At 45.4% G+C, this 14,200-nt stretch overlaps 3 protein-coding genes across 3 annotated transcripts; 1 reads left to right on the top strand and 2 right to left on the bottom strand.

Annotated features, from left to right (window-relative positions):
* Window positions 1-104: 104 nt before the first annotated feature.
* Window positions 105-1,206, bottom strand: LACBIDRAFT_314609 (uncharacterized protein; the record flags this gene model as incomplete). Its single annotated transcript, XM_001889111.1, has 7 exons — window positions 105-272; window positions 328-401; window positions 475-528; window positions 581-608; window positions 659-794; window positions 849-991; window positions 1,045-1,206. 7 exons carry the CDS (start codon window positions 1,204-1,206, stop codon window positions 105-107), a joined length of 765 nt encoding a protein of 254 aa, XP_001889146.1.
* A 3,302-nt stretch (window positions 1,207-4,508) lies between these two features.
* Window positions 4,509-6,762, top strand: LACBIDRAFT_334335 (uncharacterized protein; the record flags this gene model as incomplete). The annotated part of the gene is made up of 6 exons (XM_001889088.1): window positions 4,509-5,055; window positions 5,130-5,589; window positions 5,973-6,049; window positions 6,152-6,270; window positions 6,518-6,616; window positions 6,667-6,762. 6 exons carry the CDS (start codon window positions 4,509-4,511, stop codon window positions 6,760-6,762), a joined length of 1,398 nt encoding a protein of 465 aa, XP_001889123.1.
* A 2,240-nt stretch (window positions 6,763-9,002) lies between these two features.
* Window positions 9,003-13,945, bottom strand: LACBIDRAFT_314611 (uncharacterized protein; the record flags this gene model as incomplete). The annotated part of the gene is made up of 10 exons (XM_001889112.1): window positions 9,003-11,321; window positions 11,379-12,401; window positions 12,449-12,871; window positions 12,923-12,982; window positions 13,031-13,104; window positions 13,164-13,211; window positions 13,266-13,302; window positions 13,356-13,494; window positions 13,551-13,693; window positions 13,748-13,945. The coding sequence occupies 10 exons, from the start codon at window positions 13,943-13,945 to the stop codon at window positions 9,003-9,005; spliced, it is 4,464 nt and encodes a 1,487-aa protein (XP_001889147.1).
* Between the last annotated feature and the right edge of the window lie 255 nt (window positions 13,946-14,200).

Below are 14,200 nucleotides of genomic sequence, written 5' to 3' on the forward strand. Positions count from 1 at the left end.
GCCAGGACTGCCAGAAAGCCAGAGAATGTTTGGCATGCTCAGATCATTTACCCATGCTTTAATGTCTGTTAGCACATCCACTCAAGTTCCAGGCATGCATCTCTCTAATGGTTTGCTATGTAATGGAGCCTTGAGCTCTTGCAACCATTTATCTGCCTGAGGAATTGGTTGGTATAAGTTATGAAGGTAACTAGGCTAACATGACTTTCCTTTGACTCCTCTATCATGGCATTGATTTTCTCTTGGAGTTCCTCAGTATTGTTGTAGTGGACCTGCAAAATGTAGATGTGGATTAGCATGGAAATGTCAATGAGAATGTTCACTAACAACTTGTCCAGCAATAATTACACTATGATCCATCTGAATATCTTGTGCCCCAGCAAAGACAGTTACTTGAGCTGCTGTAGCACCTTTTCAGATGAACAACAAAAATAAGGGAAATTCAGAAGTGTCAGTTTCAGCTGAATAACTTACTATCTTGACTGGCCTCTGTGGTCCTCAGCTGTTCAGCAGTCTCTGGACTGTCAGCTGTAAAGAATAATAAAAAGTGAGGAATCAAAAAATGGATGCTTCAACATACTTTGGAGATTCTTCTCATACCAAAGGACCTAAATTTTGGTGTCAGTGAGCCAATTAAACAGGGAGCTATTTTACACACATGGAAAGAGCTCATGATTTCATTCACCTTTCCCTCAAATTTCTCAATATGCTCTGTATCTTGTGAGAAGCTGGGAAAACTCCTTAAACTCTGCTTGTGAATATCTGAAACACTTTCTTTTAGATGGTCCAAAGCTCTAGCAGAGTATTCATGTTTGAAGGCATTTATGATAACAGTCAAAGTCACGCACCCTTTCAAATCCTCAAGCCAAGATTGCAAAGCAGACGGAACATGATCCTTGTGAAATTGACAGTTATACTGAATGATCTCCTCAAATTTCCCAGTAAGATTATCTGAACAAGCGGCCCAGGCTCTCCTGTTAGAGTTGAATTTCTAATTTGATTGATAGATAGGTCAGATAGATTGATTAGAGCAAAGCCAAGCACCTTGATGATCTCGATGATATCCAATGCTTTGACAACAGCCAACTTCAAGGGTGGGAAGGCGTCATCAGATGCGGCCACAGCTTCGAGTGTATGAAGACCGGCGCCTCCGCCGGCAGCTTGCTGACGTCGGTTTGTGCTGGGATTCAATTCACTAGTATTCATATTGTTGGTGTTCTTGTTACTGGTAGTAGTGTTTGTGTTCGTAGTGGGGTGGTTGGGAAGAGACCTGGAAGGAACGATACTGCGGTGCCGCATTGCCTCATGCCGTGGTCATGCGCCGCATCTATTTTTGAACTTCATTTCGGAAGAATGCTTTTAGACGCTCACGGAAACCGATTGGTTTCTGCGGTCCGAAGTTCCTTGAGATAAGGAAGCCAACCGCTTCAGCGTAGTTACGCAGCCTCCGTCTACAGTCGCGGACAATCAAACCCCGCTTGTTTTATAACTCACGACTTGAGTATTTTGGCACAAAACTAACTTCATATTCGGACTCCTAGAGCTCGAAAACGTCAGAAAATGAATTTTCCGGGTTTTTTACACGTGATTTTTGGTCGCGCCAAAATTTTGGACAATTTCTATATGCCATATGGTATCTAATTATTACCCGGCACACTCGATCGCCGTCTCTAATGTGGACCGGAAAGCATCCAGGACATTGATTACTCTCTTTTGCCATTTTGAAGTTTTTTTTTGCATGTTCTTGGTATCAGTATTTGCACCAACTCCAGTACTGCCATGAGAAGTGGTAAAAAAATGGGTTATGAAGAGTCATTACTTCAATAGGATTAGAAACTCGGGCACTTATTGTCCTCCAAGACAGTCCATCTCATGATGCCTTGTCATTTTCTGTGAATTCCCATGAAATTGGGGATCTCGATTGGTCATATCTATTGGATATTTTTTATAACTATGTACTGGACTGTAATCAGCGCTCGAAACAGAGTCGATTGCATGTTTTTCCATGTTTTTAGCGAGTTTTTGGTGGGCGCGCCAAAAATTTGGGCTGAAATTCTTGAAACTGCCCGTACCGCCTCATGGCCGGTGTGAATACTCTTCTAATATTCAATGCTAGTATATTTTCACTCTACCAAGGCTCTGGACTCAGTTTGGCGGTCACAAAAAGGGGGCACAAAAATAAGCGGGGTTTGATTGTCCGCGACTGTACATTCCAATTCTCGCTCCAAATTTATTTGCATCAACTTGAAGTTTGGCACAAAGCATGGTCCTCAGGTATCATTCCGCTCATGGCCCGAACTGACGGCGTTAATGACCTGTGTGTCTTTACACGACCCACAGCCCTGTTCGCAATCGAGATTGTAAATCTGGCGCCCACCTAGACCCTACCAAAGACCCGGGGACTTGCTACTGAAAGCAGATTGCAGCGCACGGCTTGGGCACCCTCCTGAACGAGAAGTATGGCGGTGTAAGGAGAAGCGAGCCAAGTTGCACATTCTTCTTGACGTGGGCCTACCTTGCTAATTGTCCATTTTAGACCGAAAAGTTCATCCCATCAACAGTGCAGAGAAAAGTTACCCAAGCTTCCCATGTATCATTCTTTGTTGATTTATTGGACAGGCCGCCTGAGAGCGAGTTTGATCATACCTGTCGAACAAATTTGCTAAAATGAGCGTGGTGCAGGAAGCGCCAGAAAGAAACAGATGACAAGAAAGCGATATGCAGAAAGGGTAGCACCTGAGAATGAGATCACGGCGAATAGGCAACATCAGCAATTTTAAACGTTGATACCTTACAAGTTGACGATGGAAGCTATCAGGCCTAGCCACGACCACCCAATGACACCCATTGCATTTCAAAGGTCAAGGACTCAGGTCCGAGGGTTTGCTGTGCGACGTTCCTTGGACGTCTCACGATCGGCTGAGTTTCCATTAACCTCTGTAAGTACCCTGTTGAAATCCTGTTGGTGTCCAGACCACACATGTAGATCCAACCCATATACGGCTCCTGAGGTTGGAAAGAGTTCATAATGCTGGTCATTGTGATAGTAAGCGGGATAAGGGATTTGGAATAGAAAAAAAAGCGTTACCGTTATTATATTGCAATTGCCCGACCATTACGATATCATCGATGGAGTCCCAGCCAAAATCTGGAGGCGGGGGGGCGCCGTATAGCGCTCCACGACGCTGCGTAGCAAGGATTTTAGAACTCATTCAATCATTTAGGCGTTACGGAACTCTGAAGCATCAGTAGAGTAGTCATCGGTTGTAGGGAGAAGAATACAGCACTGTTGTATCGTATACCTAATTCACGTCCCATACATAACGAGCCATCGTGGAAACGACTTCAGAGTGCTAAGTCTCCCAGAAACCACATGAAGCACCAAAGGAGGGCCCATCCCGCAGAACAGAGGGAGACATTCCAAAGAACGTTACCTAGGAAAGACATGAGATGAAGCACCAGACGAAGGACAATCAGGTAGAGCAAAAAAGCGGTCGTCCTGGAAAATTGAAGTAGCAGAGATTCAAGGGAGATTTTCGCGAACATGACGAATGGCAGAAGATACGTGATGGTGGTGTCGGTGGTCGTGATCAGCGTGTTGTGGGATATTGTCATGTTTATTCTTGACCATCGTCATGCACATCGACCAAGACTCGACCAAGACACATCCAACACGTCGTGTGGGGACCTATCCCTTGAGTATCCCTGTCATCGGCTTAACACCCTCAAGACCTCACAATACCATGACTGAGTCAAATTCAGTGCTTCGTCTGCCTTTCCGAGTTTGCCTGAGGACATTTAATAGCTGAAGGTTGGATAACTCTGAGGTGCGTTTGCTATCTATGCCGCCAGTTTCTCCTTCTGACCTTAGTTCTCTGAAGCCCTGCGCCATGCTACTACGTGTCGGTTCAGTTGGTCCTCCACATCTGGCTGCAAGCTCGTGCAGCTTCACCTCACGGATGGCTTCTCAAAGCTACAAAACCCCAGAGCAGCCACCACGTTTCGCCCACAATACCCCTCTATTCCTTCCAGCCCTATATATCCGATCTCAACGCGTGTTTGTCATTTCATCCCGTGGCATTGCTGCAGTGTCGGGCAATTACCAGGGGAAGCTTTGGCCATTCGACTAAAACGACGTGCCACAGATTCGCGACGGCCAATCATCCTTGTACATCGCCCCTGTTGTGCAAGAAGAGGATCCACCACTATCCTCTGTCGAACACTCATAACCACCGGGCTCGTCCTCGACCAACATATCCAACACGTCGCGCGGTCTACAGGGCCGCCAGCTATCGCTCTCAATGGCTTTCCACCCTCAAGACCTCACAGTACGATGATATAGTGATCCGTTCGCCTTCACGAGTTCGCCTGAGGACATTTGACGGCTGAAGCTGGGTTGGATAACTGAGGTGTGTTTGCCATTCATGCCACCTGTTTCGCCTTCTGATGTTAGTTCTCTGAAGCCCTGCGACGTGCTACTACGTGGCAGTTAGGTTGATCCTCCAAATATGGCCCTATCTCGTGCAGCATCACCTCACCCGAAAGCTACGAAACCCCTGAGCACTGCTGCCGTCTTTCACAGGCAATACCGAGCTCCAATCACCTGGGCTTGGCTATTCCTCCAGCGCTGCTGTTGTTGGACGTTACCTCACGTCTTCTCAACTCCTATTCGCCTTGGATGCCGTATCATTGCCGCGGTGTTGGATAATTGCACAGAGAAAGCCCTGGCGATTCGGCTCGGACGACATGCCACAAATTCGACAGCCAACCATCCTTGTACATTGCCCCTGTTGTGCAAGAAGAGGACCCACCACCGTCCTCTGTCAAACACTCATCACCACCATCAGACACCCATCACCACCATCCACTTGCGAGGCTATGGTCGTCAACCATCCAGCAGCCACAGACCAATCGGCGCTCCAACCACCCGAGTTCATCGACCTTCTTTCAGCACCAATCCCCACAGCTTTACACCACCTCCCACAAAGCGCATCGTTGACCGAACCGCAGACGACTCATATGTTCCTCGATCAGGCGAATTACCCCCTTTCGCTAGTCCGATTACCTTCTAGGCTCTACACCCGCCTTGCTTTCAAAGCGCTCGTCTCTTACTATGGACTCTTTTCAAGCCTTTGGTGCGATGACTAATCATACCCCGAATGGGGAACAACTACTTGCGTTGGCTGCAAGTAGAGTGGTGGGGGTGGAGCCTGAGGATAAGGAGGCTTTGGCAACTCACCAGCCGAAGAACCGACCATGGTTAGAAGTGAAAGCGAGTAAACGACGGACCAAAGTTTTGATAGGCGTCTTGGGTACGATCTTTACCATTGGTTTGGTGGTGGTTCTTGCTGTTTATTTTGCGGTGGTGAGGAAGGAGGATAACGTTGAGGGGAGTGCTGGTTGTCGGGTGGATCGCCGATTGGGACTGGGCTTCTGCAACGATCTCGATTTCGGAAACGGATCCGGAAAGATCCACAATGGTCAACATGAAGCCTGTTCGACATCCAGCAGAGCAAGTCCTTCGGCCCAACTTTGGATGCAGATTGTCAAGCTCAAGATCGACTCTATGCGCCTTCATTCAGAGTCCGCGTAGGTGGGTGTCCTTTTTGATTTCAACCTCCTATCGTCTCCTTTTTGGCCCTTTCTTCGCCTTTCTTACGCTTTTGTCTTCCACCAACCTCGGTGCATATTGGCTCCTATGACTGCAACTTCACTTTCGTTCGCGATTTCTTTCCTCCGATTTTGCCCTCCAATTTCGTCATTTTACGTGTTCTCTCCCCCCCTCTTTTGCTCGACAAGCTCCTCACCCACTTTTCCCAGCAGTCTGTTCTTCTCTCTCAGTCATGCTTTCGAAATCTTCGCCAGGCCAGGCGAACGTCGCCTTTGGAACACTCTTGCATCGTCGCTATGATGCCTTGAAAACAAACCAAAGCATCCGCGATCTTTGAAGGTGTTCGGCTCGTTGAACCCAGTTCCTTTTACGCGGAACGTCAACGCCTTGCGGAGAGTGGCTGGAAATCAGCCCATTGGAAGGTACATGGAGTTGCCGGTGAGTATGCACCTCCTTCTCATGGTAGTCTGGTGGTTAATGAATCGACCAACAGCTAGCTCTTGTATTATGTCCGAAGAGCATCTATTGCATTCTCTGCAGGCCCCAGTCGGCTTCTTGGGGGGTACCCTGGGTTTCCTCCGCTGTTGTCGTCTCCTGCCGTTTCCGTGCATACGTTTCGGAGTATCGATCCCGAACAGCTTCTCAAAAACTTCATATACGTGAGCTCCTCCACCTTACCCACCATCAACTGAGAACCCCCGCACATCACCCCCAACTTCCCAATCTTCTGCGTCTACTCCTCGCTGTCATCACCTTTTGCCAATTGTTTGCCCTTTGTCTAGGCCGCAACTACAATGACCCGGAGTACGGGTTGTCCTATTCTTTTGGATGAAGAAGCTTCAACGACAATAGAACCCCATCACCATCATCTTCCATATTTCCACCTGAAGTCTAACTTTTTCACAGTCGGAGGCATCTGCTGGCATGATTCCCTGGGCAGTAGAACAAGTCTTCCGTGTCGCAGAAGAGATGAAGAGTAAGGCTGGGAGTACATTCCTCGAAATCGTATGTTGTTTCCTATTACTGACTTCAGGGTCTAACCTCGGAATCGATAGTACAACGAAACCATCAATGACCTCCTCGGCTCCTCCGAGTTCGACAAGAAGAAACATGAATCAAACACGACCCCAAGACTGGCAGTACCCGTGTAACTGACGTCAACGTCATCCCACTGCATTCCCCCCATCCACGCCTCACCTTTGCCTTGTCGGATGAAACTTGCAGCGTCGTTCTTAATCCACACACACCCCAATTCAATAGGATCGCTTTTTAGAGACACTGCTTTGGAATTCTCTCTCGCGTTTCCATTCAGCCTCTAGACTCGTTCCCCCCTCCACTTGTGTCCATTGGCATTGACGGTAGAGATGGCTACTGGGACCTACTTTTCTGCTGTGGAATCAACATCTTGGTTCACCCTTCGACGGCAGTTTATAGATTCTCCATTTGAAGTTGTCTCTGCGCATGCGGACCTGGCGTTTGGACTTTGTTGGCTTTCAACTTGGGCTGAGATTGCCGAAGGATGGGGTCAGTCACTTAGCTCTCAATATCTCAGCCTGTTCAATGTGATTGGACCTAGATGATGAACGACCGGTCCAATATCGCTTAACATGCCTGTCGTCCCAGTGAAGTCCATCCGCCCTACAACCAAATTATCTGGTGCATGGTGCACATGCGCAGGGGTCCGACTTCTCCGCCCAGCAGGCCCTGGGGGTCCTTCCAGACGTCGCCGCATGTATGCGCCTGCCTCCTCATGCTGATCTTGTGGTTGACAAGGCGACCTGTCGCTAGCTCTTGAGTTGATGTCTCAGCATTCAAGACTCCGCATCGCAGAGTTCTGCAAACCCCACCAAGTTGCTTCTCGTAGATTTGCCGGCGTTTCTGTGATGTGGTCGTCGGATCTCTCACATGTGTTTCGAGGTGTCGACCCCTTTGACAAGTTCTTAGTTCAGTTGATACAACTCACGACCTTTCTTCTCTGCACTTCGACCGACTGTAACTCGCTACCCTTTCAACGTCACCTTAAACCCTTTCTCGCCATCTACCCAGATCCCACCCCGTCGCTCCCACCTCTCCTCAACCCCCACCCCCTTTCACTTGCTGATAGACACCATCGACTACTTCAGGCTCAGACGGAAAGCCCACACTACCTGCCTTTCTCGTCGAACCGACGAGTTTTTCAACATCATTATCATATGCCAAGGTTGTGGCAATGGAAGGAGCTTGGGAGAAACTCGTAGATAAACAATGCGGCGAGATTGGGGATGGCATAAAACTTGGCTTGGGAGACATACTTTTTGGACTGTAAAGGTAGAGTACTAGTTATAAGGGAACGGGACGGTAATTACATAGTGAAGCAGAACTGTTGAAATGCGAAGAAACGTTCACGAGATGCCCGTGAGATGTGTTTGAAATTGATCAACAACTTGACGTCGACCTTGTGCTGGCAAAACGTCGGCCAGTACACAACTGTTACGTTCTCGCTTGATCTTTCCATTTGAAGGATCGAAACTATCGATATCCCTGGAACTACGACGAACTAATTGCTCTGCCATTTGGCCTCTCTCGTTCTGTAAGCTGGCGATCCGAGGGCAAGCGCTGCTTCCTCGAGCTCTGGGCTGGAGAACTTAGGAGGTGCGTTTGCTTTCTTCCTCCAGGTTCACCTTCAGATATTTTCCTCACCTGCAGGTATGCACCGCACTGCTCAGTGGTAGCCAGTCTAGTACTCGCCACGGCCCACGACTTTCAGCTTGGGATTGGCAGGTCCCTTAGACGGCTTGCTACAGCTACAAATCCCAAATTCTGAAGCTTCATCGGCTCATGTAACATCGCCGCTGCACTGGCGGGAATGAACGGTAAACCGAAGATGCGGATTTCAAGCTCCAGTAAGTTTAGGGTTTCTTATGTTGGTCATGGCCTCTCATCTCGAAATCCGTACAGCTGATTCTTCCGATTTATTCAATTTACCACTGATGGTGCCTATAAATTAGGAGGTTACTTGGATTATGGAAGCAGTTACTCCATAAATGTTAACAATCCCTATGCACCCTTGGGACTGTCCTGTACTATGATTACATCAAAGCAGAATTGATTACAGCTTGTACATTGTAACATACCAACGGGTTATGGCTCACTTTTTGCATAGGGTCATCATATCATATATGTGGAATCATTTTTTGTAGGGGGAGAGATGATAGCTACAGTACATCATATATACTATGTAGAAACACATAACTAAAACCATATACAAAACAGACTCAAAACCAGAGACTATTGCTGTCCCTAATGATGGAAAGAAATACTATATTATCTCAACAGTCTCCCAAAGAATGTTCTGCCAACTGGTAAAAGATTGTTCAAAGAGGACATAAACCAGCATCTGCATTGAATGCTATTATAACACTGGTGAAAAACATTGACTCCAATTTGTACCATGAACAAAGTTACTAAAATCAAGGGTGGTTGGAGTGCTGTTCAATACATTGATTGTTCTTGGGAAGAATAAACCACGTCTATTGCTTGGTGGCACCCAGAAGAGAAATGACTTGGAATCTTCTCCCACCATCCAATATCCACCATCACCAGGATAGAAAACAATTGGTTTGCTCTTGAAAATGTCAGATACACTGTGATGGGTATCAGTGTCATTAACATCATTTATAACTCCATATGGCAAGAATGTGGATGGCAATGCAACTGAAGGAGCTGAGTCTATGCAGGATTCATGAGCATCCCAGAGTCTGATGGTATTGTCTAAAGATCCAGAAGTGATATGCCTACCATCACATGAAAAGACAACTGATAGAACAGCTTCACAATGGCCTTTGAATGGACCTCCCACACTGTGACCTGTTACACCATCCCAGAGTCTAATTGTTTTGTCATAAGAACCAGAAACAATATACTTCCCATCAGGAGAGAATGCAACTGAATAAACCCATCCATCATGGCTTTTTAGAGGATCCATGACACTCTGTCCTGTGCTAAAATCCCACACTCTGACAGTTTTATCATGAGATCCAGACACAATGTACCTTCCATCAGGAGAAAAGGCAACAGTGTTAACACCACGCTTATGACCTATAAGAGGATTCATTATACTTTGACCTGTCAGGGCATCCCATACTCTGATTGTTCTGTCTTCAGACCCAGAGATGATCAATTTGCCATCTGGAGAAAATGAGACTGAATGAATGAAATCAGTGTGTCCTATGAAAGAATCTAAGACACTCTGCCCTGTCAGTGTATTCCAGACTCTGACTGTCTTGTCCCAAGATCCAGAGGTAATGTATCTACCATCAGGAGAAAATGCAACAGAAGTAACTACTTTATCATGGCCTTTTAGAGGATCTATGACATTCTGACCTGTGAAAGCATCCCAGACTCTGACTGTGCAATCATGAGATCCAGAGGCAATGTATCTGCCATCAGGAGAAAATGCAACTGATCTAACCTCCGCATCATGACCTCTAAGTGGACCCATGACACTTAGACCTGTCAGAGCATCCCAAACTCTGAGGGTTCTATCATTAGACCCAGAAACAATGTGTTTGCTATTAGGAGAAAATGCAACTGAACTTATTGCTTTGTCATGGCCTCTTACATGATCTACCTCAGTGTGACCTGCCAAAGCATCCCAAACTTTGATTGTATTGCCCTCACATCCAGAAATAATATGCTTGCCATTGGGTGAAAAAGCAACTGTGAAAACAGAGCACTCATCATCCACAAGAGGACTTAACATGCAGTGATTTGTCAGAGCATTCCAGAATCTAATTATGCGGTTTCCAGTTGCACAAATAATGTGCTTGCCATCAGGTGAAAAAGCTACTGTGTTGATGGGATCTGATCCTCTAAAAAGAACCATTACACTCTGACCAGATAAAGCATCCCAGACTCTGATTGTCTCATCATTAGATCCAGAAACAATGTTCATTCCATCAGGAGAGTATGCAACACAGTAAACTCCCTTACCATGACCAATAAGTGGATCCATCAGACACTGACCTGTTCCAGCATCCCAGATTCTGACTGTGCAATCATGGGACCCTGAAACAATATGCCTGCCACTTGGAGAATATGCAACTGAAGTAATCCAATCACCATGGCCTCTTAGGGGATCCATGACACTCTGGCCTGTGAGAGTATCCCAAACTCTGATTGTCTTATCATTGGATCCAGAGACAATGTGCCCACCATCTGGAGAAAATGCTACTGAGACAACCCAATGATCATGGCCTTCAAGAGGACCCATGACACACTGGCCTGTTAAAACATCCCAGATTTTAATTGTCTTGTCCCAAGATCCTGAGATTATGTGTTTCCCAGTGGGAGAATATGCAACTGAACTTGCATAGTGAGCATGGCCTTTAAAATCCATGATATTATGGCCTGTGAGAGCATCCCAGACATGAATAGCTCCTCCACCAGATCCAGAGACAATGTGCCTGCCATCAGGTGAATATGCAAGTGGACCATTACCACCCTTTATTTTTAGAAGGCACCTGTCTGGCCACTGTTTCATCTGACCATTCTCAATTGTCAAAGTCTTTACAAAATGTTTCATGAAATGAAGAGATATTTTAGAATTTTGTGGTGCAAATGGCAGTGCTGAGATGTAAATGTGTGGTGCTGCATCAGATATTGGCTCAAAAAATGTCATTATAAAGTGGTTTGCATCACTTGCAAACTCTGACATACTAGGCTTCAATACCTACATTTAATTTGTTCATATCAGTATCATGATAGTATATATACATAAAACACTTACTCTGCACCAATTTTCAGTCAACAGCAGTAAGTGGGCAGCATGATTTACAGCCTCCATCAGGCTCATAATTTCTAGCCAATGTAAGAGATGGTTCATCAAAAAATCCTCCATCTGACCTATTATCTCCTCTTGTAATACCTCCTCATCAGGACACTTTTGCAGATAGATTGCCCAGAAGTAGCTTGCATGATCCAGAGCAGTAGATTTCACATTTTTAATATGGACCATCAGGTTTGGAATATCTTTGTTTAGAATATGTGATGTTTCCAGATCAAAAAAGTTGAATTTGAGTTTTGCACTCATATATTTCATACAAGATCCAGCAAAACAGAGACTATGCTTCTGAGAATCCACCCAAAAAGTCTTAGAGCGCTTTCGGTCAAGCAGAAACTCTGTAAATGACTGATGACAGATATGCAAATGGCCAGTATTACTGATTAACAGTACTGGGCTCAGTTGGCTAACTATTGACAATGTATCTTGAACTCCCAAAAGCTGTTCAAGATCACTTGTACGAAGTGGGTTCTTTGCAATAACAATTGCTCCTAAAACTGATGATAAAGATTTTTTTTCTGCTTCTCTTAACCCCTGAAAAGCAACAAAAACAATGTGCTGGTACAAGGTGTCAATGGCATCAATGCCTTCCCCAGAGTCAGAGCAAATGACATTCAACCTTGCTTTGGTGTCACCACCTCTGTGCAAAATAAAGTCCATTGCAGATTTAGCCCAAATATAGAGCCCTGCAGCCTTCCTTACAAGAAAAGAAATTTTATCTGGACCAGGCCAGTCCAAATGCAGTGATATATGCAATCTAGTGATGTCAAAGAATCTGGTGGTAAAGTAAAGCTCAAGATCTTTAGAGGTCTGATTAGAAACTTTATCTCCAGTATGAAGATCAATATGCTGGCTAACAGAATTCAATGTTCTCTGAATATCAAGATAGCGACGACTTGTGATGAAAAGTTTCAGACACTTGGGAAGCAGCCAAGACCAGGACTTCAATGAAGGTAAAAGCTTCTCATACTGTTCACATTCATCAAGAGCATCATAACAATAACAAAAGGGGATGCAGTGTCTTGAAACAGCTCTTGAACTGGTTTAACAATGAGATGCTCAAATTGCATAGAAATATCAAGACCCCTGATGTTAGCTTTCTGTGTCTCTAATGCCTTAGCGATAGATTTCCCTAGAGCATTGTTTCCTAGTGCAAGATCCAAAGCAACATGCCTCCACAGATTGTCTGGATCACAAAACTCAGCCTGATCACGGTGAAAGAAGAATTGCCCAGAGAAAGATTCAAAGTCAGCAACAACAGTTGAAGCAATTGTTGTCTTTCCAGAACCAGGACTTCCAGATAGCCAGAGAATATTTGGCATGTTGAGATCACAAAGCCACACTTGGATGTCTCTGAGCACATCCAGACAAGTTCCAGGCATGCATCTTTCCCTTTGTTGATGTGATGGAGCCTTCAATTCTTTCAACCATTCATTTTTCTATTGAGTCATTTAATATCAGTGATGAAGCAATTAGTTGATATAACTCACCTTTGATTCTTCTATTCTCTCATTCATGTGGCATGGAAGTTCCCCATTATTGTAGTTGACCTATATATGCACATTAGCATGAATCTCCATATGAACATCTTCACTCACAGTATTTGCAGCAATAATTACAGCATTGTCCATCTGAATATCCTGTGCTCCTGCCAAAACATTAACTTGATGCACTGGAAAAAGGGTATATGTAGAATAATCAAAAAGAAGATTAGAAGGGTAATCAGCTCACTAGATTGTTTGGCTACTGTAGCCTCAGTCTCTGTGCTGGTATAAATCCCTGTGTAAGTTTCAAAAATTATGGTGGAGTAAAAAAGTAGATAATTTGACATACAAGTTCTGTTTGAATTTTCTTCAATTATCTGAGATGTCTGAACCTTGGGCAATGAGTGAGTCAACCAAGTGATAGGAATAATTTACATACATTGAAAGCACCCATGGCTTCATTCAATTTGCTTTTAAACTCCTCAATGTATGCCATATCCTCCGTAAAACTGGGAAGTCTCCTCGACTGGCTGCAATGTTGAACATTTGCGACTCTTTCTTTTAAATAATTCAAAACTCTGATGAGTTTCCCAGTTTCAAATGGTATCAGCAAGAGATCTGTCAAATCACGCACCCTTTAAGATGTTCAAGACTTGATTGCCAAGCACGCGGAACATGATCCTTCCCATAATGACAGGTACGCTGAATAATCTCCTCGACCTGCGCGATGAGGTTCTCCGAGAGCTCGGCCCAGGCTTTCTTATTGGTATTAAATTTCTATTTCTAACCATTAGATAGATGCAGCAGATCGTGTCGAGCAGCACTACAAACCTTCGTGATATCAACGATGGCCAAGGTGTCGGTAACAGCCGCCTTCAAACTCGGCGAGAAAACATTCTCGGATATAGCGACAATCTCGAGCGCCTGAAGACCACCTCTGCCGCAATCTCGGAGAAAGTCCGCCGCTCCGGGATCCAATCCAAACATGTAGTCGGTGCTGTTGGTGCTGGTAGCGATGTTCACGTTCATGGTGATGGTGGTTGGTGAGAAAGACGAGAGGCGCCGAGATGCGGTTGCGGTTGCATCGCCTCATGATCAGGGCAGGTCATCATGTGAGCTCACTCGAGAGGCGCCGGAAGCGCTTCTCTCCCAAGTTCAACTTGTTACCTATTAAGACGAAGGTAATTTATTGAAGGAGGAGAGCTCATTTGTTGTCTTCATCCCCTAAACCCTCACTGAATCACAAAGGAGCACCGCGGCGTTTAATCCGTCTACACTCTACAC

This window comes from Laccaria bicolor, genomic scaffold (assembly GCF_000143565.1).
Source record: "Laccaria bicolor S238N-H82 LACBIscaffold_62 genomic scaffold, whole genome shotgun sequence".
NCBI lineage: Eukaryota > Fungi > Basidiomycota > Agaricomycetes > Agaricales > Hydnangiaceae > Laccaria > Laccaria bicolor.